Source organism: Dromaius novaehollandiae, chromosome 3 (assembly GCF_036370855.1).
Source record: "Dromaius novaehollandiae isolate bDroNov1 chromosome 3, bDroNov1.hap1, whole genome shotgun sequence".
NCBI lineage: Eukaryota > Metazoa > Chordata > Aves > Casuariiformes > Dromaiidae > Dromaius > Dromaius novaehollandiae.
The window spans coordinates 68,231,691-68,259,291 of record NC_088100.1 but is presented as its reverse complement, the minus strand read 5'-3'; the positions used below and the strand labels follow the sequence as shown (position 1 = coordinate 68,259,291).

The window sequence follows — 27,601 nt, the reverse complement described above, 5'->3', positions numbered from 1 at the left end:
TTTCATGTTACTGAGCAAATGAGCATAGTGCGAAAGAGAGATTCTTTCATTCAGGATTTTCTGTTGATGCTTTTTACTCTGTAAGACCTACTTAGCAGCATTTTTAAAATGTAAGTACTTGCAACAACCTTTTCATGCAATTTTTTCTCTTTTAGTTAATAGTGACTTTCTAGTTGTCCAGTAAATATATCTATTACTACTTAATCTTGTTCGAATTTTTATTTCTTCACTAATTTTATATGGAATGCTACCTAGTGTATTTCGTAAAAAAAAAGAATATGAAGTAGTAGTTCTTGGGGGGGCAGGAAGGAACCTCAAACTGATCAGAGTAGCAGTATATTTCATACGCCTTTAGCTTTGCAATACCTTCATAGAGTATCCAGAAAAATCTGGAGTTTTGTACAAATGCGCTTTGTTGCGCCTTCAAAGATTTGGTCAAATAAGTGTTCCCTGAGGCAAAGATCCTGGATGGATTGCTGACTTGCTTTCTTTAACTGCCTTTCTGAATGACAGTTGGAAGTTAGCCCCTCAAGGGCTTCGTGTGCTGTATGTTTGCCTAAAAAAATTTAAAATAATGTAAATATAGTAAATATAAACACAAGAGCTAAAATAAAATTTAAAAAGAAATAACCAGTCAAATTCTCAGCTTGGGCTGGTTATAGCTGGGTTTTGGCAACAGGTTTTGATTGCAGTATGTGATGCTATTAAAAAGCCAGTCATTTCGGACTTGCTCCGGAAATGACATTTTTGATCATTTGTTTCAACACTGACTGTCTCATTTCTTTTTTAATTTTGTTTTGATAAATAATTTTAGTCTTGCTTACTTTCTACAAGAAAATAGAAGCTAAACAAGATGCAATTGACTATTTCTGAATAATTCATTTAAATATTGTACAGAATGACTAAGCAGAAACAGTAAATAGTTGTTAACAAGTAGTAAATCAACTTAGTCCAAAAAAACAAAAGTCTGAAGACTCCCTCACATTGATATGCCCCATCTTTGCCTGCCAAGCAAAGTAGCCTATTTCAGATGAAGGCAAAAATCTAGTGTGGTGGAAGGAGAGATACCACCACATATATTCATCTAAGAGAATATATCCTTTTTATTTTTCTCAAATCTCTGCATGTTAAATCTGTATATGATTGATGAATAAAAATCTCTTTTAAGGTTCCACTGTGTTTCTTTCAACACAGATGATTTTTTCACAGAGGATTGAAAGCAAATTTTTGAAGTTGGATGTCACAGAACAACTTTGAAATGTTTTAATGTTTAATTAGGATTACTAAGAAATCAGCTTGATATTTCAGAGCTCACTGATGAACGTGAAAATGGCATACTAAGTTGGTCTAAAGTTTCGATTAGTGCAGTAGCCTATTTCCAGCCATGGCCAAAGTGGATCCCTAGGGAAGAATATAAGAAGAGGGCAAGCATGCAATGATGCTTCCTGCTGAATATTCTCATGCTCTCAGAAATTTGCAGCATAGGCCTTCCTGAGCCTTGGAGGGTTATTCCTTTCCTTTTAATAGTGCTTGATGGATCCTAGTTGGCCTTCTTTATACCTACTATAACCTTTTTCGAGGGGAAAATGGGAAGCCACATAGTGCTAAAGGACCATGTGTCATACTGGCATTTTCTGTTGATATTTTTTGATTTCAGTAGGAAATAAGGATTCTTCTCATTTGTAAATCTTTTTTTTTTTCTTCTATAGATTCTAAACATGGGAGTGAGTGTCAAGATTTGGTGGGGAGAGGGGTCGTTGTTTTGAGGGTTTTTTTTTTATCTTTATTCTTGAAGCAGAAGAGATAAAGACTTAAGGATGTAGGTGAGTCTAGAAAGTTGTAACATCGTGGATACTTTTTGACCTTAATTTCTTTTCACTCACAATTTTTTGACCGTAAAATATATGGTTAGCATCGCGTATTAATTTTTTATATCCAGTTGTAAAATTATGCGAGTTGCTTTTTGGGATGTTGATAGAAATGAAATGTTGTTTCCTATTTTCATTAACTTGTGTCTGTCTTAGGCAGTGGTTAGCCATAAGAGAGAAAGCATCCTGGGAAAAATAATAAGATATAGTTCCCTGAGGATGAGGAAGAAACAAAACGAAACTTGTTTATGTGAAGCTGTAACATAGTCAAACAGCTGGTGCTTTAATCAAAAAAAAACCACATATGAAAATACAAGTATTTACATCAGTTGTAAAGAAATTATCATTTTTAGTCAAGTATTGGAAAGGTAATGAAAGAGCACTATATCTTAGTGACCTCCTTGAATGTGTGAACGGTTCTTTGATAAAGAATAAAAAAGTATAGTGCAGGTTGGTCCAAGACATTGAGGATATTTCCTGTGTTTCGGTGACTCTAATCAGTTAATTGTTAAAGAAGAGAAAGCAGCAAATTTGAGATGAGCAAGAACAAGCAGTGCTGTTTAAAAAACAAAAACAGAAAACATGCTACATTAGAAGCCAGTAGACACCTCCTTTTCTGTTAAATCATTGCTTCCATAAAGGACTTCTCCCAGGCAGTCATAGATGTAGTTGTTTGTTTCTGGCTTGGACCCAATTAAGTTGATTTATTGTTTTGAAAATATAATGTGTCATTTTGCCAGCAGTATACCAAGCAGCAGAATTCAGACAAAAACATTATTGTTTAAAAAAGTAGTTTCCCAGATTAGGCACCACTGTTGTAAATGTATTTTCTTAGAATGGGGAATTAATTATTAAAATACACACAACATGTCACTGGTGGAAGACAAGGGGTAAGAATTACTACCCAGTGTGTTCAGGAAGAAGCTTTTCCTAGAAGCTGTCATTCCAGATGCCACCATCTTCTGGCCTGGAAAATGCAAGTTATTTCAAACAGGCTGAGAGGTGGCATTATAACGGTTTATTTTTTAACATCAACACTGTGTCTGAGAGTGATTTTCCGAAAGCTTCCTGGCCCTGTGTAACCAGTGTACATTTTCCTTGATGGCACGCCTTGGTTTGGTTTGGATTCCATTCTGTAGCACTCTTCCTTCACTACTCTCCTATCTCCCCTTTTGCTTTCAGCTCCTTTTCATGACCTTTGCCTGTTTCTCTCCTTACATTTCCTGGTTTTAGCTAAAGTTATCAGTTGCGAATATGAAGTGAGTACAATTTTCACTTAATTTTAGGCCTGATTTTGAACCTGTTAAACCTTAGCTCTAGTTCCTTTAAGGGGTGACTCTTTAGCCAAACAGTTGAGCCTATAAGGTCAACTGTTATGTCTACTTTTTCTTTTCAGCTTTCACATGTGGGAGTCAGCTTTGGCTCTTTTTTTGAAGGTGCTTTACCTTTTGGGAACACTTAAGACACTGCCAACAGAAGTAGACACCAGCACATAAAGAAGTGATAGATTATTTTTTTATGGTTGTGCCATCTATATACTACACGTACTTTAGAAATAAAGGGAGAATGGCGCGTATCTCAGTTTCTAGTATAAGCATTAGAAAATATGGCAGGAAGCCTGTTTAAAAAAGATGGGATATTAGAAGTTTCTTCAGAGAAGGGTCATGGCTTATGTGTTGGCCTGCCTATGGAAGAAAGAGCAGAGACGATCGTAATATCCAGCTATGTGAATGGAATTGTAAACCTTGGAAGTCAGAGTAGAAGTTTAAAAAAAAAACAAAAGAAAACAAAAAAAAACAAAAAAAAGAGAGAAATTACTAGGAGAAAGTACAAAGAAATAGTTTTAGGAACCTAGGTAAGTGACCAAGTATTTACATTTGGAGCAATAACAATTGAAAGATGGCTAAGGAATTCCAAGGCAGAGATAAAAGGCAGTAACAGAAGTGTCTAAAAGTTGTGTTTTGTGCAGAGCAAGGAAGAACAAAGCCCTGAGCTTTGTGGAGACTGATAGCTGTATGGGTAAGGATACCAAACTTCCCTCAGAGAATGCTTGGGTTTTTCTTTTTAATTCTGTTCCTCCACTGTTGGGTGTGTGTCTGGCAGTCGTGTGGTTCCTCTTGTGTGAACATGTCATATTTACAAGAATATGTATGTAAAGGAGAGATTGTGAAGCAGTGAGGTCCTTTGCTGTGTACTCTCATTACCTATCAAATAACATCCATTCTTAAATGCCACTGGTGCCTTTGAAAATGTCACTGTTAACGTGCTTGCAGTCAAAGGGATTTATTGTTTATTAGTCAACATTTATTATCGGAGATAGCAGTGAAGTGAGCTACGTAACGATACAGTTTAATTACTATGGAATGTGCTAGGGCAATGGCTGGATGTTTTCCTAATAAATTGTTATTTTTATTAACAAAATTAAACATGTTTATTTTCCTTTTGTGAATAACATTAGTCTGCCACTATTGAAACTGATTAGTGGGTTCACAGGTACTTAAAGGTCTTAAGGTACTTCATAGGTCTTAAAATACCTATCTAAATGGCTTAGCTTTCTGGGATAGTATTTAAATGATCCGGAGAGTAAAATGTCTGAGTATCCCTTGTGTTTCCTTTTCTGAATGACTTCTTGGTGTAGATGTCCACCCACATTACTAATTTATCTCATTAACAGAGGCCTATTTTTCACAATGTTACATTGCTGTTTCAGTTTGCATCACAATGTAGAGATTAGTTTAGTGCCCAGGATGTAATCTGGAGTAAACTTTTGGTGCGAGTATATTTCCTGAATGTAAACGTGAGGCTAAAAGGCTCATTCTGTTCTATTTTGTTTTCTTGGAGTGTTTTGATTTGGGATAAGAGCACAACAGTGCTCAAACTTGGTGCTTTAAATGACCCATTGTGCATTGTCTCTAACAGATCTTCTGGAATAATATAAGCATGCATATAAATGCAATTCTCAATTGTTCCTTTGTTATTTTATGATTGACTAATTTTCTGTATAAATTTCTACTCTGATTTCATTCCAAAAAGTAACACCAAAGGCATTGTCAGGGGAATGACTACCACACAGGTGGATGTGATGTATACTAAGTTGTACATACTGGTTTTTATTTTTAGATTGCTGTTGCCAGTTGAGGGCAAGTCCCATCAATTTTGTTAATATGAATAAATAAACAATTTTCATCTGAGTGATGACTTTTAAGTCAATGGAACTAAGCATCTGAGCAAAGGATAGGTGATATGAATAAGGTATGAAGGTCAGATACAAGGTTTTTTATTAATTATGTTAAAGTATCAGACATTCTGAACTGACTGTGGAGGTTTTGATGCCATGGTTATATATTGCTTTTGTGCATGTGTGCATGAGTCTCATTAGGCTGTGTTGGGATTGAACTACTGAGGATGAACTACTGTGATAAAAAATACATATTCTTTATAGGGACGTATAAAACCTTCATTTACTTCTCTTAACACTTCAGTAGCAACCATTTGCCATACAAAATATCGAATCAAGAAGCTGAAATAGATGTAGTCATATCATAATGTCATAATCCTGCAAAAAGCTGTAATTGTCATTATTGTAAATATGTGCAGATGTCAGTGATCTCTACATAATTGCCCAGTGTGTGTGCAGAACAATGGCCTTGTAGTCCGTCTGAAGTAATTTTGATTAATGCTGTCCAATTATTTGAGTTCTAATGTGATTTTGACTGTCACATAATTTGAAAAGCAGGCTGTTGACTCTTCAAAATCCTAGGATGCATGTTTTCACATGTGAAATAGAGCATATTAAACATTCACTGAATGTCTTAGGTTTGTGTCTTTGCTGTACAATGCTTTACTTAAACGAGGTGGAAGAATAAGGAAGTGGATTTTAACTTGTGCGCATTAGAATCTGCTAGTAATGTGACCTACGTGTTTTTGTACCTGTAGACTTTTTGTCTTACTGAGACCTGCCTTCACGTTAAGCTTTAGAAAACGCATGTTGGCAGGTAGCAATTCAGTCAAGCAGAGAAGAAAGGAAGCAGTTCATAAATAATAATAAATGCTGCTAAGGTCACAATGCATACAGAGAAGAAAGGCTGCAGGCTGAAGGACTAAGCTGGCCTAGAAATGTTCCATGTAAAAACACTTTTTTGTTCTTCCAAGTTACAAAGATCTATTGGATGTTTTAAAAGAGGAAAGAAATCTTTAGGGTCATTTTGTACATGGTTTCCTCATGTGCAGTGATTCAAAAACAGAAGAGAAATGTTTAAGGATTGAAAGAGTCTACATGCTGTGCTATGGAAAAGTAGAGATTTGACTCTTCAGTCCTGAGCAGCATGGAACATATTTCAATGGGGCTTTTAAAGAAATACTCTGCATCTATAACGTCCAAGTGTGCCATTGCTTATTCAAATAAGAACTGTTCTCATTTCTGTTTTTATTTGAGATATCCAGCAGTTAATGTTTCTTAAGCAAGTTTGCAAATGTAAATGTTTTGGGGGAGGTAAAAAGTAAGAGGAGTATCTAAAGTATGATATAATTTGTATGCTTTTCTGTCATCCGGTTAGTATATGTTATTAGGTGAGTTTTAATGGGACTACTTAGTCATGCTGACAGCTCACAGCTTCCAAAGGGACAGTCTCCTAACTTCCTCCCCTTCGTTCCCACTTGTGTGGTTCTCTCGTTTGTGCCGGTCACGCAGCCCTTGGTAACACGCAGCCCTTGGTAAGCCTGTCTTACTCACTGAGCAGCCTTAATCCTTTTCTTTTTTTTTCTTCCCCTCTGCCAGTTTAGTTAACTGACCTGATTCATCAAAAGCTTAGATAAGGGAAAGAGCAAGCAGGATGAAGGAAAGTCAGCTTGTGACTCATTTTTCACTACCAATAGACTGTTAGATTGCCTCAGTAAAACCTCCCACTTAGATTTGGATATGAAGGTGCTGGTTGTACACAGAAGTTATTATCCAAATTCTAAGTTATTGATGAATTAGGAAAAACTAGTAAAATAATCAGTATTGGAGGTTTCCTGGTGTCTCGTGAGGTTTCTCTACCTCTTTGGTTTTGTGTGGTCTTTACTGCAGCATTTCTGGTCTCCATATACCTGTCTCCTCTTTTCATTGATACTTCACCTTATAAACTGTTCACATATTTTCTCGGTCCTTTTTGTTTACTTCTACTTTTGTTCTCAGACTCTGAAGAACTAGTCAAAACTGGATTTCCTGGTATGTGTAGCCACACTGGTGTGGCTGGTGTCACAACTAAGGTGAATTAACACGTAGCTGTCTCTGAAGGGGTTGTTTCATCTCTTCTCAGGCAGCGTGTTCTCGTTGCTATGCTTTGTGCCAGCTTTGGTCTTTGATATTTTGATGAGCTGGTTTGCCGAACCAAGCAACAGAAAATTAACCCTAGTTTTCAGTTACTCTGGCTCCCTGAACCAACTCCCCAAGGGGTAAAACAAACACCAGTCCTGGCCCAAGGAAGGAGGGCCATAAACACACAGGCAAGAGGCTGCTCATGGGACACTAAAAGGGGGTAAGCAGGACCACCATTTTCAGCAGTAGTTTGTTATTAGGTTGATACGGCTGTAGCATCATACCACATCCTGAAGCAAATGCCTTCCTTATTTTGTTTGAAAATGAGGGTGCAGGAAGAGGATCTGTCATAACTTCTCTGTCCCTGGGATGCTTCCTTAGACAAACTTTCCAGGTCTTGTAACTTCCGTCCTCCCACATTAACAGTTCTAATATACTTTTTACTGACAACTGTTTATATTGCCTACATTTTGATTCTCTCATTTGCTGCAAAGATTTTTGCATTAACTTTGACACAATTATCACATTAACTATGGTAGGATACACTATAAATTTAAACCAGAACTCCAGCCATCACCTCCAGACAGTCTGTGATTCTTCATAACACAGGTCAGTTGCCTTTATATTTGCACTGCATTTTAAGTTCATAAAGCCGGAATTCCCAACTTCCCTCAGCATTATTGTTTTTACATTTCTCAATGAAGGTAAATCTTAATTTTCCTGCCAGCACTATCCAAACCAAGCAAAGATGTTGAGCAGAACTTGCTTTTCCAAACTGGTGATTGTTTGGTTTGCAGGTTTATGGGATGTTGAGGATGAAACTTAAGATATTTTGTTATTTCTTCATTAATATTTATTGAGCTATGACATATTATAAGGAAGAAGAAAGAGCTCTAGTCTTGAGAGAGAGTTCATAATTCCTAATAGTGTTAGAAGTTTCTGCTTAGTATATGTCTGCTCATTTTGCCAGTATTGGCTGTTTTATCTTGCATTACTAGCTAACCAGAATGGTTCACAAGCTCTAAGATCATAGGTATTTTTAGGTTCAAAGTCCCCTTGCTTTCCAAAAAACAATGCTGTTAATTCCAGAGGATTCTTTAGACCTTCCAGGAATCTTTATGTAATTTGGTGGAAAGAATCTTTCCACCTTCTTCTTTCAGAGGCTGAATGAAGAAGTCAAACATTTCCAGAAAAAATCACAAGCAGCTATTTGAGTGCCTGTTGTCTCTATGGCAATTTGTTCAAGCGTCAGGAAATTTGAGTCTTGTCTGGTGTACCACTATGTGGCTGTTATCTTTAGCTTGCATTTATGTGTTTGTCTTCAGCTGAGTAGAATAATCCCTTGCTATTTAATATACTATTTTGTGGCATATAGCATACGTGTCACATCCCTTTGTATTTTTAGAGGTATTTATTATTTGTATGCTATATATCTGTAGAGCTAGGATTGTTTGGCCTAGCAATGAGAAGGCTCCAGGAGGATCTTATCAATGTGTATAATTATTTGAAGGGAGGGCGTAAAGGAGATAGAGCCAGACTCTTTTCAGAGGAGCCCAGTGACAGGATGAGAGGCCACGGCCACAAACTGAAACATGGGAAATTCTGTATGTATCTAGGGAAAAAAATTGTACTGTGAGGGTGGCTGAGCGCAGGTTGCCCGGAGAGGCTGTGGTGTCTCCATCCTGAAAACTTGACTGGACATGGTCCTGGGTCACCTGCTCTAACTGACCCTGCTTGAGCAGAAGGGTTGAGCTATAGATGATCTCTAAAGGCCCCTTCTGATTTTAACCATTCTGTGATTTTGTGACTGTCTGTGAGAAAGATGAGGCCCAATTTATTCATTCATAATACTCATTGTAATAGAGCTGGTTCAATTTTAACATTGTAGCAAAGGGTTTTTCATATTCAGCTAGTGTTTTCTGTCCACTTTTGCTTTATTAACATCATAGACAGACTTAACTTCACAATGATTAATAAGGTACTTATTGTAAAAGCAGAGCCTTTCAACTTACCAAGGAAGTCTGAAGACAGAAATGGAAAGGAGTGGCAAGTAGGTTAAAAATATCAAGTCAGTCTGCAATACGGAATGTGTGTATGTGTGTGTGTCTCCATTTATCTGAACTCATCCTATAGCCATCTACATATCTGAATATCATTTCATGGCTAGAAACTGAGATTTTTGTCCACAGAATTTGTTGATTCCTACTGTTTCAACATAGAAGAGAATTAGTATGTATTTGTTAAATTCATCTTCCAAAGACACATCATGAAAGTTTTTTCTGAAGCAGTAAGGTACAAAAGTACTTTAGGATTATGCTTTTAGGCTTTATACCTTTATTTTACTTTGTGGTACTGCTTGCTCATGTGTTGCATTAGGTACCCTTTAAATAAAGTGTTTATCAGAGCAGAAGGACTCATTCAGGAGCAAAAATGTAAAAATTAGAACCGTTCACGTGCAGTGTCTGCTTACTTTGGGAATACCACTGTACTGCATTGAAGTAAAGGTGATAGTGCCCACCCTTTTAGGTACTTGAGGTACTTAGTTCATAGTATTCTTAGCAGTACTCAATAAATTAAAGTATTTCTGAACCCTTATCCTAAGAAAGTTCAATAACTTCACCTTGAATAGCCCTGTTGGAATTTGAAACAGATTTATGGCAGAAACATGTGGTTCAAACAGCTGTCACGCAAAACCGGTTTAAAAAAACCCCGAAAGTCTAGTGAACTCAGAAATCTGTAGTGCATGTTGTTTTGACGTTTTTGTTGTTGTTAATGAAGATAATCCTAAACACATCCTTCAAGGAGGACCTCTCATGTAGGTCTTTAACATAAAGCCATAGCTAAAATAAACTAGTCTGTTTGAACAGATGTGCCTTTTTAACATAGAGCTTAAGGACTTCAAATTTATAGCTTGCCTTTCCCGTGCAATTACAAATAGACTGATATCATACGTCAATGGAGACATAAGAGTCAGAGAAAACAAAATAAGATTTGGACAAGGATCAGAGAGTGAGAGGGAGTCATCATGAGAGCATCTGTCTTATGTTATGATCTTGGATTTGATTAAAAATCTAAAATTCTGTTACTATGTCAGTGTAATCTCTCCAAAGCAAAGTTACGAAATGCTGTTTTGTTTCCTGACGGTCATTCTGTTTTCATTAACTGGCATGTTGGAACTGGGAGGTTCCAGGCTGCATGGGGAGACCCAGACCCTGCACAAGCAGCAAAGTTAACTATTCCCTGCAACAGCTGCCAACACTAGGGCATTTCCCTGAGCTTCTGGAGGCTTGTTTCTGCACTGCCCTGTCTCACTAAGGAGTTCATCTCTCAGAAAAATAAAGGGAAAGGGTTTGGTTTAGTAAGGAAAAGAAGAGGGAGCCTAGAGTGGTACATAGGGGAAGAGATTTTTCAGGCATCTACCAATTTATACCATGTGGTTTTCACAAAATTCCCACAGGATATAACAGATTATTAAAAAGCAAAACCAAAACAGCTAAAAATCCTTGTAAAGCTAAAGGAGAGAGTAGATTTTACCAGGCGATCTGAATCTTAATCAATGAAAATGTTTTTTGCTACTGGTTTTATTACTTTGAATGGTTTTTGTATGGCAGTGTCAATTCTAAGTGGAAAAACAGGAGGTCTGAAATGGATAATAATTTGAGTAAAATACTAAAAGAAAAGGGGGAGTGTGGAAATATTTCATGTGCCATAATTCATCAATTGATATGATGGTGGGCATAAACATCAAAGGTATGATCATGAAATATGTAAAGAAAAAAAAGTCAAAAACTCCAATTTTGAGCAGAAAAGTCACTGGAAAAAAAGATCGTTATGATTGAATTCGTATTGCTCCATGTGACAGTGGAAAATATACATTTATTGGTTGGACTGCACAATTTATCATTGTAATGCTGTTTAACAGAAGCTCACCTCAGCCATACTTTTTCTTTAAAAGCTGTAAGGTTTCATTAAAATATTCCTTTTTTCTTTTCTATTTTTTCTTTTCTAAATAAGATTTCTCTGTGGCTAGTTTTCAAATGCCAATTAAATCATGAGTTCTAATAGAATATTCAGAGAGCTTTTTTCAAATAAAGCAGCATTTTATTAATTGTTTTCCATTTTTTTCTTCTGCCTCTCATTTCAGAACGGTTTGATCACCACTGTCCCTGGGTAGGCAACTGTGTGGGGAAAAGAAACTACAGATTTTTTTATATGTTTATTTTATCTCTGTCCTTTCTGACAGTCTTTATATTTGCATTCGTTATCACCCACGTCATCCTTCGTAAGTATGCTGGTGAAATCAGATTACGTATGTAGCCATTTGCTTGAGTTTTTTATTTTTAAGTTAATCTTTTGATCATTCAGGGTTTGTTTATTTATTTATTTATTTGCCTTTTTTCTGAAGTGTCATGGTCTCCAGTGACTCCCATTCTGGTCTGTAGTAGACCGTGATCGTGGTAGTCATTGATGCAGCACAGGCTTTATCTTAGTAGTGTTAATTTTCTCAATTTTTTTGGTCCTTTTGTGGACAGTTTTTTGTAAAAGCACCACACATACTTTACATCCAAGTGTAGAGATAGTATCATTTTCCCAAAGAAAAACTGTGTGTGCTTTTTTGACAGTAAGCATTGGTCACTTGCCATCCATCCAAAAAAGACGACTTATTAACTAATAGATTTGAGCTATTTTACAGCTTATGTTGTTCTCCTGTTTAGTTTTACATCTTCCTCAACCCTGTTTTTAACACAATTACTTTCATTTGCATAGACATTCTGAAAATAACCAATTTATAATGTAGTGAATGTAAGAAGATGAATATTCATGAATTTGAGATAGATTTTTATTTGGGATTGGGTTTAAGGAGGGTTTTTTCAAAGCTCTTTTGGGTTTTTTTTTCCCCACATGCATGACAAATTGTGTTAGCTTCTGCATGTTGTTATTATTCCAATTTGTGGTGATAGACTGTATGAGCTGTCTTCAAAGACCTTTTTTGTATTCTGGGTTTTTTTTTAACCCACTTTCGGTAGGAAATTTAAGACTGCTTTATCTTTTTCACTAATTTTATAGGGTATCCTCTTGAACAGTATTTTTTTAATCATTTTGGAAATACAATTTTTGCGTTTCTTTATATTCCTTATTACAATGGAAACCTGATAGAAGCAACTAAGTCCAGTTTATTCATTTTATAATACATTTATAAAGCTAGCTTGATAATGACAATACTTAAAAAATGATCTAAGGAAACATATGCCAGATTGTGTTCAGTTTCTTAAATTACTTACTATGTGGGGATGAAAATTTGTAATTTGAAAAGCAGAACTCCTGCTCTCACTTGTGCTTCACAGAAGACAGGTAAGGGGACTCTGCAATGCTCCTATAGTTTGAAAATGTAGTACACAGAGACTAGAGCTAGGGACATTTTAATTCTGTGGGAATCTGGATCAACAAGTTATCCTCACTGCCAGATAGAGCAATTCTAATATTAGTTGAAATAGCAGAGAAAAGATGTACATATCCTCTAAAAAGAAAAAAGTAATTATTAGAAAGAGAATGTTTGCCATTAATATTGAAATCTTTGAAATTTATTTGGACATACCTGAGTGTACACATGCACAACTCTTACATTTAAGAAGAAGGAGGCATGTTTTTGACTGTGGTCTTGCTCTTGCCTGCCAGAATTCAGTAGCTGAAAAGGTAATTGCTCTGACAAAGCTATTGTTGTTGGAGCTAATCTACCTTTATTTCACAAAGACTACACTGCTTTTTTTTTTTTTTTTTTTTTTCACTTTTAAGTATTGGAATTACTGAAATTGTGCTAGTATTTCATGTTCTGTATGTCAAGTGAATTTATCCAGTGTATCTTAACTTTACAGTGTTGACCAATTAGAAGTCCATATCTAATTCTAAATGAAAATTAGGTAGAGATTGGAGAAATGAATTGTGTGTCTCTGTGTGGTTGAGAAACGCTTTAGCATTGTGTAGGTGTTGCAGATAATAAATGTTAAATGCTGACTTTTCTAAGTATATCAGCTGTAAAACATTCTTGCTATGAAGTTTTCTCTCCCATGCGTGAGTCAGAAGACTTCCCCAGTTCTAAGGATGGTTTGATCCTCAAAGGCAATGGGAGCAGGTATGAACATAGAACGATTCCTGAGCTGTTTGCTTGCTGAAGCTTGCTACATCTGAACTTTCAGCTCAGCTTTCAGATTTATCTAGTGTATTCTTGACTGTGACCAAAAAAGAGTTCCCTACAATAAGGTTTCTTAATCGGTCGCAGCTCCACTCTTTCTTTGCCCTCTATGCTTCTGGAGCTCTTCCTGTTCACCTTTTTGTTACTTACCCTCAGCCATTCTTGTTCTGTTTTGCAGCCCTGAAGTTCTTCAGTTGCTGCTAACTGTTAAGCAAGGATCTTTGCAATTGGCATAGAGTGCTTTGTGTTAGTGTGTCTGTGGACAGAAGTCTCAGTTTCTAGTCTTAGGACTCTGGTCTAGTGTTTTGAAGGTCATTCAACTGTGAAAGATACTTTTCTTTCTTCTTTCTAAGATGTCCTCTAATGCAATATTAGTTTGATGGAAAGGAAGATCACTTAATAGCTGAATAGTGAATAGTTCCCTAGCCAAAGTAACATCATACTGACAGGAGGAAAAAAAAAAAAAACCACACAATGAAGATGCAATGATGTTAGACCTTGTTGCAACCAGTAAAAATACCTCTGTCTTTGTATATCATTGTAATCATTATGTTTGCAAGGAAGACAGTCTTCTGTGAACCTAGAACCTCTGTGGAAGCCTATACTTCATGAGGACCTTCACAACATGTCCAGGGAATTGTAACCCTTCTGATAGCCATGATATCCAAATCCCAGACTAATCTTATCCAGGTTTTTGATACTGAAGTTTGTAAAAGAACAAAAGAGCAGAAATTTGCCAAAGAAAATTCTGGAGACAAGTGTCATGAAGCTGCAAAAGAACTTGATCTCTGAAAGGGGTTTTGTCTCTAGAGACAGGAAGTTCTTGCACCTATGAAGTGGAATATTTTGTCAAAGAAATTTCTTAAATGATCTGTGAATTGTCTGATAGGTGTCCTTTGAGTCAGTTGCTTTATCAATATGAGACTCCATGTGATTTTCACTTGAACGAGAAGTTGCTCAATTATTTGCATATGGCAATGGGAAGAGACTATATTAAAAAGAGGTGCATTTTTCCCAATGTTTCCTGGGGGGAGAAAAGAAAGCCATTGTATCTATTTCCACAAATCCTGGCAAAATTCTTGATTGTAGAGAGAGTTCTGCTGACACACCCGAATCCAGTTCCTAGCTCTTATGAAGATGGATTACCTTCCCATCAGCAAGATTTTATTCTGGATATGTTGTGTTTGACTGAATATCATCTGACAATAGCTCTTTAGGAAGGGGCTGAGGGATAGTCATAGTAACTTGTAGGCCTTTACATTAACAAAGTCCTATATAGTTCATCTTAAGAGGGAAGTTCCTTCTCTGACTTTGTTCTTGTTGATTACATAGGAAAACTGTTCTCTCTTTTGTCTATCTCTTGATATAGACAAAATGTTGAAATCTGTTTCATTTTTTTTAATGAATCTTGTTAGCTGGCATTTTTATAATTTCTAGTGAGTATAATTGGTGATGAGATTTATGAGATGTAGCTAAACTTTTTGTTTTCTGTGGCCTTACTTTTGGGACATCCCTTTGAAATTGTCCCTTTCCAGGGTTAAGAATCTTTGCACATATTATTACTGAAGAGGCTAAAATAACTCTGAAGCTGTTTTCTGGCAAGATTTTCTTCCAACTTCCCAAGCTTAATACATTTTCAGTAGGATTGTCTGTCTTCATAGTTATTCAGCTTTAGTTGAGGCATCAGTATTTCAGTTGCGTGTTGTAATGAGGAACCTTCCCTTCTGATATATTGGGAATTGGAAGAGTGTAACCAGCAATAGGGAGTGTAGATCACGCCTACCTGCTGTCATTGCCATTAAGGATCGTGAAAGTAGGAAGAAGGTAGGGGGAAGTTCCACTAGTCTTGTGCCTTGAGACTAAGACCCTGTTATGCGAGTCTGAAAGAAAATCTCAAGGCTCAGAAATGTAAGGTAAGTAACTTTTTCCTTTTTAATGACAAACAGTAAAATTGAGCAGGCAAGTCTAGAGAAACAGTATATATACATCTCTTTTTTTTCTTTTTTCTTTTTTTTTTCCTTTTAAAGGTATCTTGGTTTATCAGGATTCTTCTCTCTTCCTAAAAATGTTCAGATGAATTCAGCTAAGAAGGGGGGAAATTTTGCTGTGAGAATTACTTTCAACTTGATTCATTTAAATCATTTAAATTATACAACAAAATATGAGCTGTGTATGCCTTATCCTCATGTAACATTAAGAGTCAGTTTCTACAGACTAATTCATCTGTTGCAAATTGTCAAATTGACCTTTTTGATTGATATCTCATGGTTGTGGAACTCAAGGAGATGCTTCTCCATCTCTGGTTCATTGGAGCATGCTGTTCTTGGGCTGGTTTCAGCTAGCAGGTGTTCTCAGCTCACCCAGAGGCAACAAGCACCTATGCAAAAAACCCTGTGCAGGTGCAGTAGAACGATGATTATAGTCTTGAGAACTTCTGGCTGCTTCCAGAATAGGGGAGGGAAAGCTGAGAATCTGCATTCATAGTATAAATTTCATAAACTTTCCAAGTCAAAAGTGGCTTTTGAAAAATAATATTTAACAGGAAAAAATAGCTTATAATTTTTTTTTGTTTCCATATTAGGTCTAAAAAGAACAGGAATAATGAGAGATCTCGTTCATGGGAAAGTATGCAGGCATCAATCTGGTATTACTGAGAAAATATACTGCAGATGTTAGACCTGATAACATACCCAGGTTTTTTTGTTGTTGCTGCTGAATATCATAATCTCAGACTCCCATTAGTAAAATGTATTCTGCAATTATTCAGTAGATCTTCAAATATTAATTGTGTATGAACTATGGTGAAAACAGCCTAGAGTTCAATATCATATGCAGTTGGTAATTTGGGTTTTATTTCTGCAGGTTCACAACAAACAGGGTTCCTCAATGCCCTGAAGGACAGTCCTGCAAGATATCCTTTCACTGAAACAAATTGTAGCTTTTGTTGCATAATAACATCTGAGATGTATTTTTCTTTGGTTGCTTGCTGTTGTTGGATATGTGCATTTGGGACTTTTATCAATTAATGACTTCATCACTTCCTGCACAACAGGATTTCTCACCCAATGTTGGAGGTAGGAAACACATTAGCCTGCATTTTTCTTTTGCAGCATAGTATTCTTGACAAAGGTCTATACTTTCCATGTGCGATGGAAATATGCTCCATATATTTGTGATGGAATTCATAAATATATCTCACATTATACTCATGCCATGGTTTCATTTAATGTATTAAATATTTATTCTGCTCTTACTGTAGAAACTATCTGAACTGGCTGGATCTTGTCAGAATACAAAAAGTGAACTGTGAAACAACTGAAACCTTAAGCTGCCTCTGAAGAGTTGAATACTTGAAAGTATTCTTAATGTTGATTTAATTGATTTACTGGTTTTAGAGAAGTCATATTTTCAAGTATCTACTTCTGTTAGATTGCATAAAAGTATACATATGCATACACAGGGACTACTATTCTGTAGATAATTAGTGTTCTTTTTATTAGTTGACACCAGCTTTCTGTAGATTTCTCTGCTCAGTGAGAATGGAACAGGATTCCTGGTCCTATCTGAAAGCAGCTAGCATAAAGGAAAAATGGGAAGCTGACATAACTTCTATTTAATTTCCTGCTTACATTACTGTACAGACTAAGCTTCCCACTCCTTACATACATCTTTTGAATGGCATATCTGTATAAGCAGTTTGCACCTCTCACAAAGCTACTGTAAAAATAATTCTTTCCTATACATGTGCTAAAGCAACTTCTTCTGGCTGTTGTACCTCATACAATTTGCTCTTTTCCACAAAAGATTAAAAAGAGGAAACTTTCCTTTCCTCTATTCCCAGTCATTCTTCATTATTACTTGGAATGGAATCATGAGAAAGCTTCTGTATGAACCTTAGAAAATTTTATATACTTGAGAGAACTTTCTCTTACGAAATTACTTCCTGTGGGAAGAAGCAGCAAATTTCATTCTAAGTGTTACTGCCTGATAAAAATCTCAAAATGAAATGTTAGTGTGTGTTTAAGACTTATTTCCTTGCTCTTTTAATATACACTGATTCTGCGTTCTCTGAGAAGATACCGTTTGGTTTTTTTCCTCATTTCCCAAATACAAAGGTTGATACATCTGCTTACTTGGTACAGTGCACTTTCAAAGTTGCTCAGTAGCAGTACTTCATGTATCAAAAGGCAGTAGCTAGTTTTATAACTGGATGTGGTGAATGGTTATCATGCTTATACTCTCAATTGTCTGTGAAGCCTAATGCCTTGTAAAAACCCTTTCTTGTCTAGTGAAGATAAGTGGAAAGAATGGTTGAACAACTTTGACAAAAAGAGGGGAAGGAGGATAAAATGTTTGTGAAGGTATGCCACAATCAATCTTGAAGGGGCAAGTTCCATTCTCTAAAATATCTTTTCATTTTAATGATAAATAACCTGTTAAAACAATTAAATATGTATTGTGCATGAAGACACACCTCTCTTTCTAGGTTGTCTTTCTAAATGTCCAATTCTGCAGATACTTTTTCATGTATGTTCATCAGGTGGAGTCACTGAGTTGTAAAGCAAACACCCTTTTTAAGCAAAGCCACTTGTTGAGGGGTTGTTTTTTGGTAGAAATAATTTTGCAAAGCACAAACAAACTATTCTACATAGCACAACAATAGCTTCCAATGAAAACAATAGCAATCACTTCTTACCAAAGATTAGTCTTTCAGTTTTTTCAACATGAGAATAGCTTTCAATTATGCTTAAATCAAAAGATAATTGATTACACATTTCAGGGTCCCTTGTACAGGAACAGTAGGCTGCTTATTCCTAATTTATATTCAGAGACATGCAAATCTGAAAGGCTGAATAGCACATCTTACAGAAGCAGCCTGGTTTGATAGTGACATATTGGACAATTTAACAGCTTGGCTACATTTCCTAACAGTAAAAAATTAAATTGTCCAAATACTATTGGGAATTTTCCTTTGGGGCAAGCCAGTCTATTTGGGCACAGAGAGAATATTGCCGTTTGTATCTTGCTAACAACCCTGTAAGAAATATCAATATTATGCTATGTTATGCTAAGAAGTTATACTTTATATTGAGAATATATTGCTTTTTCTGTATTTCTTTGTTATTAATGGACTCAGCCTAATCTAACATACATCTTCTGCTGTTCTAAAGATCTTTTAGGATCTTGGCATGGGGAACTGAAATAAGTCTGAGGAATTCCCTTTCATTGTCAGTAAGCATCACTGTGTGGAGGGAGAAACTCACTTTTCAGAACCTTCTTGAGTGTAATGGTGATGAGGAACAGCCTATTACTGGTGTGCTCGGTCACACAGTGAGGCTCCAGGAAGCTCCTCTCCCCCATGGCTTCCCCTTTTTGGGTCTAGTGGTTCTTCCTCTTCATCTTGGTATGTAGATTCCACAAAACAGTGCTCTTCTGTAGTCTTGCTTAGGGCTTCTGCCTTTTCAAAATCCAGTTAGGTGGATTAGCTTGGGTTGTGCCTAATGTTTTCAGGCTGTTTCCCTCTGTCTTACACCTTCTGAACCCCTGCTAACAGCAATCTACTTCCGTATCCATTCTCCCTCTTTCTCTTTGCTTTAGCTACAGCTATTGCATGGCCAACTGAGACTAAGCTCCTATCTCGTGCTGGTTTGACTCTCCTTGTGACTGGTGGAGGAGATGAGAGAGAGCAGGGACCATCTTGCTGAGAAATGCTCTTAGGTCGTTCTGCTGCCCTAGGAGCAGATTTGGTTAGAATGTAGACAGCTCTCTTCTGTTTTCTAAACTGCTCTGAATTTGAGTGAAGTAGATGTTAATGGGAATTACAGAGATGATTTATTCATTTCCCAATTCTTTAGATCACAACAGATTGCAAAATAAAACTCTTGACTGTTAATTTATATTAGGATATTTTAGGACGCTTAGGTTCGTTCATCCATGCTTTTTCCAGACTATGTCTCTATATATTGGTGCAGAGCTGTCATACTTCTTTTTTGTTGATAGGTTCAGTGATAAGTGTATTATTTGTATGTTTTAAGCCTGAGAATGTCCCTGTTATGGAATATTTTGAGGTGCTGTTGTCTTGGAAACTGAATTCATTAAAGTTTAGCGTATGGTTGGCGTACAGATTGTTTTTATCCTATTCTTTTCCTGTTGTCTTGTTCTTACTGATTTATTATATAATTTTTCTAGGAACCAAGGCCTTTTCTGCTCTTGATTCATGTTCCCTGAAAAAATATTACTACTGAAGGAATGCAGAAAATAACATTAGAAGCAGATGTATTCTGAGTTCCTGGCTATCGTATGTAAATGAAAATAAATATTGATAAAAAATAGAACTATGGGCAGGAAGCCTGCTATAGGAAGTTGCTGTTTGTGCTGGAGTGTATGAAGTTTAGAAGTACCTTCACTGTCTTATCATTAAGATAATGAATTTTTAGAGTTAAAGGAGTGATATAAACTTAGTAAATATGCAACAATGAATGTTGACTGAATTTCCACTTAGTATACTGACCTCACTTTGAAAGCCTAGTTAGTTTTTTATGGTATTCTTCTAAAGAATGAAAACAAAGGTAGTTTGAAAGAAAGAAAAAAAAAAAAAAAAAGAGAGAGAGAGAAAGAAAATGAGTGAAAGACACACACTTAAACATAATTAGACAAATGAGTGAAAGACACACACTTAAACATAATTAGACAACCTAATAGTTCAATCTCTTTTTTTAATTTTTCTATAAAACTAAGGAACTTAATTCATCCTTGTCATCTGCGTTATTCCAGTTATGGAAATTAAAAAAGGGAAAGGTTGCTCTTGCAATGAAAAACTGTTAGTTTTTTTACATGTAGTTTAAACCAAATCAGTATTGAAGCAGTTAGTTGATTTATTAATGACATATAATTAACCCACAATCAGTGAATTATACATTCAGAATCAATATCAGTAACAGAACAGATTAAACCACTATACTAGACACTTAGGAAATGTTAATAAACACCTACGAATGTCCAAGCACCCTTCTATAACTAAACTCCCCAAAGTTCTAGTGATTCAACCCACAACCTCCCCTCTCCTCCCAGCTATTTATATTCACATTCTTAACCGGAGTTGTTATCCAGGCCATTTGCCAACAGTGGCCCATGCAGGTGCCCGCACAGTTGCAATGCAGAATATGTCCAGTTATCAAAGGGATTTGAGAAAGCAAGTGGATTTTGTATTTTACTTGGACTAACACACTTCTATGATGCTAATGTTAGGGTCCTTATCAGCATCTTAACTTCAGTAACGGAAGAAAGAAGAGTCTTAACAGTTAATACATATGGCTGGGAGATACAAGTTTACTCACTTGTTATTACTGTATGAGCACAGATCTAGAAACTGTGGTCCTTCCTTTTGTGCACTAAGTCTTTATACAAACATTTCTGTTCTATTTTTTCTAGTCAACTAGCCATGGGTCACCTATCTTGTGTTTAATCTTCCCTTCACACTATTAGAATTATTATTTACTGCTATTTATTAATGTACCTGTCTTAATAAAAATGTGAAAAAGCTTATTGAGTGAACATGTAAAATTTAAAGTTCAGCAATTAAAAAGATCTGAACCACTCATCGGTAGTTTCTAGCCTTTCTCAATCTGCAGACCCTTAAATAGTTTCTGGTGTAGATGTTATCCAGTGATCTATACGCTAAAGCCAACTGATGATAGGCATGCTTTTCTGAGTTAGTATTTGCTGACCCTTTTGCAGTACTCTCAGGACTTCTGGGGAATTGTGGAACTACAGGTTGACAACCCTGAATTTTGTGATTGTAACTACTTGTTTTTAGATATAATATCTTTTCTATTTCCTTGACTTTCAATTACTGTGCTGGAAGCTGTGGTGTGTTTTTTCTCCGTATGGTCCATTGTTGGTCTCTCAGGTTTTCACACATATTTGATCAGCTCCAATCAAACAACCAATGAAGATGTAAGTTCATGATATATTTCTGCCTACATGTTTCCAAATAGTAGTGATGAGTAGATGATTAATTTTAATTGCATACAGTTTTTTCTCTGTAATTCTTACAGAAGTTATTACTGCAAAAGTTGTGATTGCCTCAATAAGAAAAAAGGAAGTAACCTGGCCAAACTTGATTCAGAATATCAGAGGCGATCTCTTGGACCATGGTTGTTGTGGCTTGAAGATCTGCTGGTTACCTAGTGTGTCCATTGTGATTTGTACCCACAAGACCTATATCTTGAAACAAGAATATATAGAGAGTAGACAAAGAAGAACGAGTCAAAAGTATATTTTATACATTTCAGTTCAGTAGAAAAACACTGAATAATTTTCAGTATCTCTTTTTCGTTTGGAGTCCTAAATATTCTTTGACTCAAAAATTGCTTAGTCTAAAAATTTCAAAGTATGTTGACTTCTCAAAACAAAAATTTCATGTTTTATCTCACCTTTCCTTTGAAATTTCTTTGCCAGTGTGAGGGGTGATATCTCTAGTAAGAAATATATCATTAATTCAAAGGTCAACTTTACCGATTTCTACAGTTGTCCTATTTAGCACATAAGTTTTCATTGATTTTGGTGTGAAATTAAATATGACTGTGTGGAGGCTTAATGTGTCGTCTCCTAACTAAAAGGAGAAAATAAAAATAGCTGATTAGCTAGTGGTATAGAATGCATGTTGGAATTTGGCAAGTAACCCAAATACAGTGATCCTAACACTTTTGAACAAATTACTGCAAGTTTAAAATTACTTTTTGGAACTTTTTGTTGTACCTTTTTTGTTGATAGCTGGTGAAAGTAAAAGTAGTATCTTTCGCACTGCCACATACATGTTTGATATTGGTTAAGATCATAGTTAAACTTGAGGGAGAAGAAAACCCAAAACTTACCAAAGCAGACTCAGAATGGATTGTACTTCAGGACCAGGTATCCAGGCAAGGAGCCTGACTTTGAAGAAGATCACCTCTGATAAGACAGATGAGATACGGTAGTGTTCCTCAGTGATTAGGTTCAGGCCAACATTGTCTCTAAATGGACCGTGCATGCTTCCATTTTTTTCGCCCCAAATAAATCTCTCTCTTGGAGTGTTGAAAAGCTGTCAGATAGTGGGGAACTACAGCACCATAACGTGTGTGAATTTCGAGTAAACTGCTTAATAACTTCATTTAAAAGCACACATTTTCAGTTGAATACAGCAAGACGTTTTACTCAGGCTATCAGGTATCCCACGAGAAGAAGTGTATGAGTGGCTAAAAGAAAACATAATCTGGGTTGAAAGGTGGTAATGACTGCAATTGCTTCATGAGATGCTAGAGCCCTTTTTGGGCTTTGGGGGGAGGGAAGGTTTTGTGGCATTGTACAGCTCGAGTGCTCTACTGCTTGCTTTAGTGGTATGTTGCAATTGAACCTCTTCTGTAGAACATGCTATAATCTTTGTACAATTAAATCCAGACCTATTATGCAAAACATGCGTAGATGCTGAAATTCCTGCTGTTAATGTGTTGACCCTTTGAGATTTGGAGCTCTCTGAGTCTGTGGAGGTAAAGGTTTTAGTTTACAGCCATTCATAACAGCCCACAGCTCTAAGCTGTTAGGAGAGGGTAGTCATTAGTTTTCTCTGGTGTATCGCAGACATTAGTAGCCTGTTGCAGCTTTGATAACCCTTAATTTGTCTCAACGTTTCTCTGTATTGTATTATATGAGGTGTATTTTGTTCATCTCTCTTCAGATTAAAGGATCATGGTCAAATAAAAGAGGTAAAGAAAACTATAATCCATACAGTTACGGCAACATCTTTACTAATTGCTGTGCTGCACTCTGTGGGCCTCTCTCTCCAAGGTAAGAGTATCAAAAGTATTGTTAGCAAAAATTAAACCAAATGATTATTAATGAAAAAATATTCTTTCTGATTTCTTCAACTTAATGAAAAGTTTTGTTTTACTGTCTGTATTAAACAGACAACTTGGTAAATAATGTTAAACTAAGTTAATGGTCAGATCCCATAAAAAAGATGAACCGAAAGTTGACACATCTGAAATTAAAATAAACTTGTTTCTTTTGTTCTTTGAACCTTTATCACAGCAGCTAATGACTGCTGGCAGTAAAAAATTCTTAGTAGTTAGGTGTTGCAGGATGAGTGGGGGCACTCTTTCATTTTATAACTTTCTCACCATTCATCTTCATTCTTTACTTACTAGGATAAGAAAGATTTCCATAGAATTAAAAGCATTTAGCTCAAATTTTCTCTTACTTTAATCCACAGATAGCTCAAATCTCCAGTAGGCTTTCCCGCTGATGAAATTTTTGGCTCATTTCTATATGGTAAATCAGCTTAAAGAGCAGCTGATATACCTCCTGAGTAGTACTCCTTTATGTAAACAAAGGATGTTCTGGATGTCCTGTGATTAGGAATCAGGAGGATGTATTGCAGACTTTCAAAATGCGCAATATTTGATCAAAAGTTATCTCTAAAAAATATTTTAGAATACCTAGTCTTAGAAGGCTTTGGATATAATAGAGCTTCCAAATAGTAAAAGTAGCTGAACTAGGACACAATTTTTGTTTAGTCTAGATCAAGCACCATTGGACATTTTCACTGTGGCTGTTAGAGTAACAGAGTTGGATTTGGTATTGGTGAGCAAGCTTCAAAATAGCCTAATTAGAAAAATCAATCAAAAGTGGAACTAGATGCATCAAAATCTCAGATTTTTTTTTTAATATAATTTATCTATCTCTATGATTGCTTGAATGATGTAATCAAAAGTGCCAAATAGCTAACATAGCCTGTGTTTCAAAAGAAAGATCATCCAGTAGTTTAAAAAAAAAAAAAAAGTCACTTGACATCTCTTGGGTATTTATTGCCATCCATTGGTCTTATGTGGACTTTGAGTAATGCCTAACCTCTTCAGGACAGGAAGCCTGTCTTGTATAATAGTGCCATAAAACCACTGTGCAATGTATGCTTCTGGTCCTCATTTTACCTTGCTGTAAAATATAAATCCATAATTTTTCATCTGCCCCAATAGCCATATTGAGGCAAAATAATAATATTTGGTGGCAAAATACAAAAGAAGAGTATACGCTGTTGCTCCTAGTGCCAGCAGAAATTAGTCCAAGAACCCACATCATATCTTGAAAGCTAATTGAGCTCTTACATATCTAACAAGCGTGACTTAGGAGTTTAGGAGAGGTGTGTGTTTGGAACTTTAATTCTACAACTAGTTTGAGTTTGTCTTTTCACTCTGAACTTTTTTATTTAAATGGACAATAATTTTTCTTTATTTATACTACTGTTAGCATATATACACTAAGCTGAATTTGATGCTTTTACACCAAAGTAATTGCAGAGAAGTCTTAATGGATTCAGTTTTTGGTGAATATGTATGTGCTTTTCAAATCCAAAATGTTGCTTCCTGAATACATTTGGATGTTCAAGATTGCAGATGATTTTCAGCTTGAACAAAAATACAAGACAACCTAGACTAGACAAATAAAACTAGCAGCAGAGAGGACACAATTCTGTTCTTATTTCAAAGTTCCGTGCTTAGATTTCTCTGATACCTGTGTGATAGAGGCCCAGTTCCTCTGTAGAGAGTGACTGCCATCTTGTAAATTGTTGTCGTGGCACTACTCATCTGTTGAAGCTGTTTGGTTTTGTCTGGAATTATGTTGGTATGAATCCGAACTGTTGAGAAAGAAAAAGTAAATGACTTCATACCGACGTAACGTAGCTAATGTGCTGCATTAGAAGTGGGATTTCTGCCTTTGCTACTGTGAATATTTGAAATTCTTATACAGTGTCGTAGAAGGTCAGCAGGAGAGACTGATAACATCGTTTCCTAAGAAGGAGATAACTAAGTTATGTTTTCCATGTGCTAGGTCAACACAGTAATCACTGTAGTGGGAAAGGGTAACAGTGCCACTGCTTCCTGCCTTTATGGATGGTGCCTTTAAGGATGGTGAATTCAAACCCAGCCCTTTAATTCCATTGTTTTGCTTCTGATAGAAGTATGTGACATAAAAACTCCATGCCTTGTTTTGAATCAAATTCTTTTGGTTGACTCCAGATGAAATTTTTTATCAAAAATATATAAGGTTTCACAGTATTTGAAATAGAAACTTAGACTGATACAAGTAGCAGCACACCAGACAAGTATTCATGCAGACTGGCATTGTCCCTGTGTTTTGACTGAGTTCATATGTTATTTTTCTGAATCCCATCTACCATCACAATTTCTTTAGATGCCAAAGTATTTACAGTTTCCGCAGGGAGATACTTTGTGACAGACAGTAAACTATAACCCTGTAATTGTAAATTATGCTCTCTTTCCTAGTCTGAAATCTAACGAATCTAAACTTCTGCTTGTGAATAAGATCACTTTGAAATATTTAATCCCAGCTGCATCCTATGCCACTAGATATTGAGGTTCCTTTTTTTCCTTAAATCCTGATGAAATGGACTAATATCAATTAGAGCTTAAAATTCCGAATGTTCATGTCCCTCTAAGGATGGAATGCCGATTCAGAGAGAATCTCTCTAAATAATCTAAATTTTTCTCAGTTCTCTGAAAGATAATGTTTCTCAATTTTTCAAACGGCTGCCAGTGAATTCAGAATGCATTTTACATGTCTTCAACAGTAACTTTCAAATCTTTATTTGGTTCCACAGTAGTATTTTGACATAATAAATCATAAACCTTTTTTATAAGGATGTGACTTTTGAAGGAGTGCTTTCCACAAAAAATTGTAATCTCAATTTTTTTTTAAGTGTTTTGAATGTACATAAAAACCTGTTCTGCAGACTTTTGTAATGAGAGTTTAGATTGGTCTCTGAGTGGTGGAAATCTCATTTTCTTTTGAGAGAGAAAATGCTGTGTTTTCTATGTATCCTGTTCTTATCTTCTAAAATAGAGGCTATCTTGACCCAGAGGGAATTTAGAGGTCCTATAAATCAACAAATAAAACCATTCCTATGCTAACTCTAGCTCTCAGGTACTTTATGGCATTCCTGTCATTATCTCTTAGTAACAGGTACTATAAAAGCTCTGGGAAAATTTGACACACTGTGGTAAAAGATTTTATTTTGGGACTAAAATTTTGTAGCATTCTTGTCTTGTGAAGTTTGTAAAGTTTTTAGATGTGAAGCAACATTGTTCACGTCACAGGTAAATAGCTTTTTGGCCCAAGATTAAAAACATATAGAAAGTATAAGTGAGAACTCCACCTAAGATTTTGAATGCATTTGAAGCACAAACAATCGAGAAATTTTTGTCTTGTATAGAGGTGAGAAGTGCTAATACACATGTAGAATACTGTACTTCAGTCTGCATATTCAGTTTTGCATATGATTACTAACTGGTAGAACCAAAGTGAGGTTTTTTGATTCTCAAATTGAGAGTAAAATTTTATACAGAATTTTAGCAAAATCTTTAGCTATGTCAAATGGTTCCATTCATTGTTTATTACATGTTCTTACGTTAGTTTTTACCTTTTTTATGAATTTGTCCACAAATCCATTTCATTTTCTTAAAAATTTCTTACTTCCATCTTATGAGCGCATCACTTTGGTAAGAACAGTGGAACAATATGAGCAGTCTTAGATAGCTATAATGAAACACCCCAGTAGGTAAGTTGTCTAAATCAGCATTTCTCTTTCTTTCTAAATTTCCTTGTTAAGTAGCTTGTAAGAATTCTTTTTTCTTTTTTGATCTTGAGCTTTAAGGTAGAGATGTAGAAACTGAATAATAAAAGAACCTTTAAAATAGATACTGATTCAAAGTGCACTAGTGAGTTTTGTAATTTGTTCTCGTACCTGTGGATTTTAAATTCTTCTTTTCATGGTATCTGCTACTCAGCTTCTAAATCTTTTGTCTATGATAAAAATTCAGAAAAGTTGCAATACACATAATGATATGGAGGGATAGTAATTATCAGTTATCTTGCTAATGAATGGACACAAAATGTCATACTACTTCGGTTGAATAAAAGAGGGTGTTTGAAGTTGTATTGATGCACTAAGGTCTGTTGCATATTATAATTATTTTCCCTCTATTAAGAGGAGGTAGTTATTGATCAGAAATATTTCTAATTCTCTTTTTCTTCATTTTGATTATTCCATAGTTTAATTGACAGAAGAGGATTTATACAGCCAGATACACCACAATTAGCAGGACCATCAAATGGCATTACTATGTATGGGGCCACACAGTCTCAGAGCAACATGGTAGGAATCATCCCATAATGTTGTTCATCAGGATC

General features: G+C 35.8%; 1 protein-coding gene across 7 annotated transcripts in view; it reads left to right on the top strand.

Moving 5' to 3' along the window:
• The window catches only part of ZDHHC14 (zinc finger DHHC-type palmitoyltransferase 14), a 123,929-nt gene that overhangs the window by 81,616 nt on the left and 14,712 nt on the right, over nt 1-27,601 (top strand). For 6 of the 7 annotated variants that reach the window (XR_010388398.1, XM_026122179.2, XM_026122173.2 and 3 more), the window contains exons 4-8: nt 11,312-11,449; nt 16,220-16,268; nt 21,211-21,313; nt 23,073-23,182; nt 27,464-27,566. Coding sequence is in view for 6 of the 7 variants with exons in the window: in XM_026122179.2 (XP_025977964.1) it covers nt 11,312-11,449; nt 16,220-16,268; nt 21,211-21,313; nt 23,073-23,182; nt 27,464-27,566 (503 nt within the window). In the remaining variant the exon portion in view is untranslated. The remainder of the gene's footprint in view (nt 1-11,311; nt 11,450-16,219; nt 16,269-21,210; nt 21,314-23,072; nt 23,183-27,463; nt 27,567-27,601) is intronic. The other variant, XM_064509105.1, reaches the window with a different exon arrangement.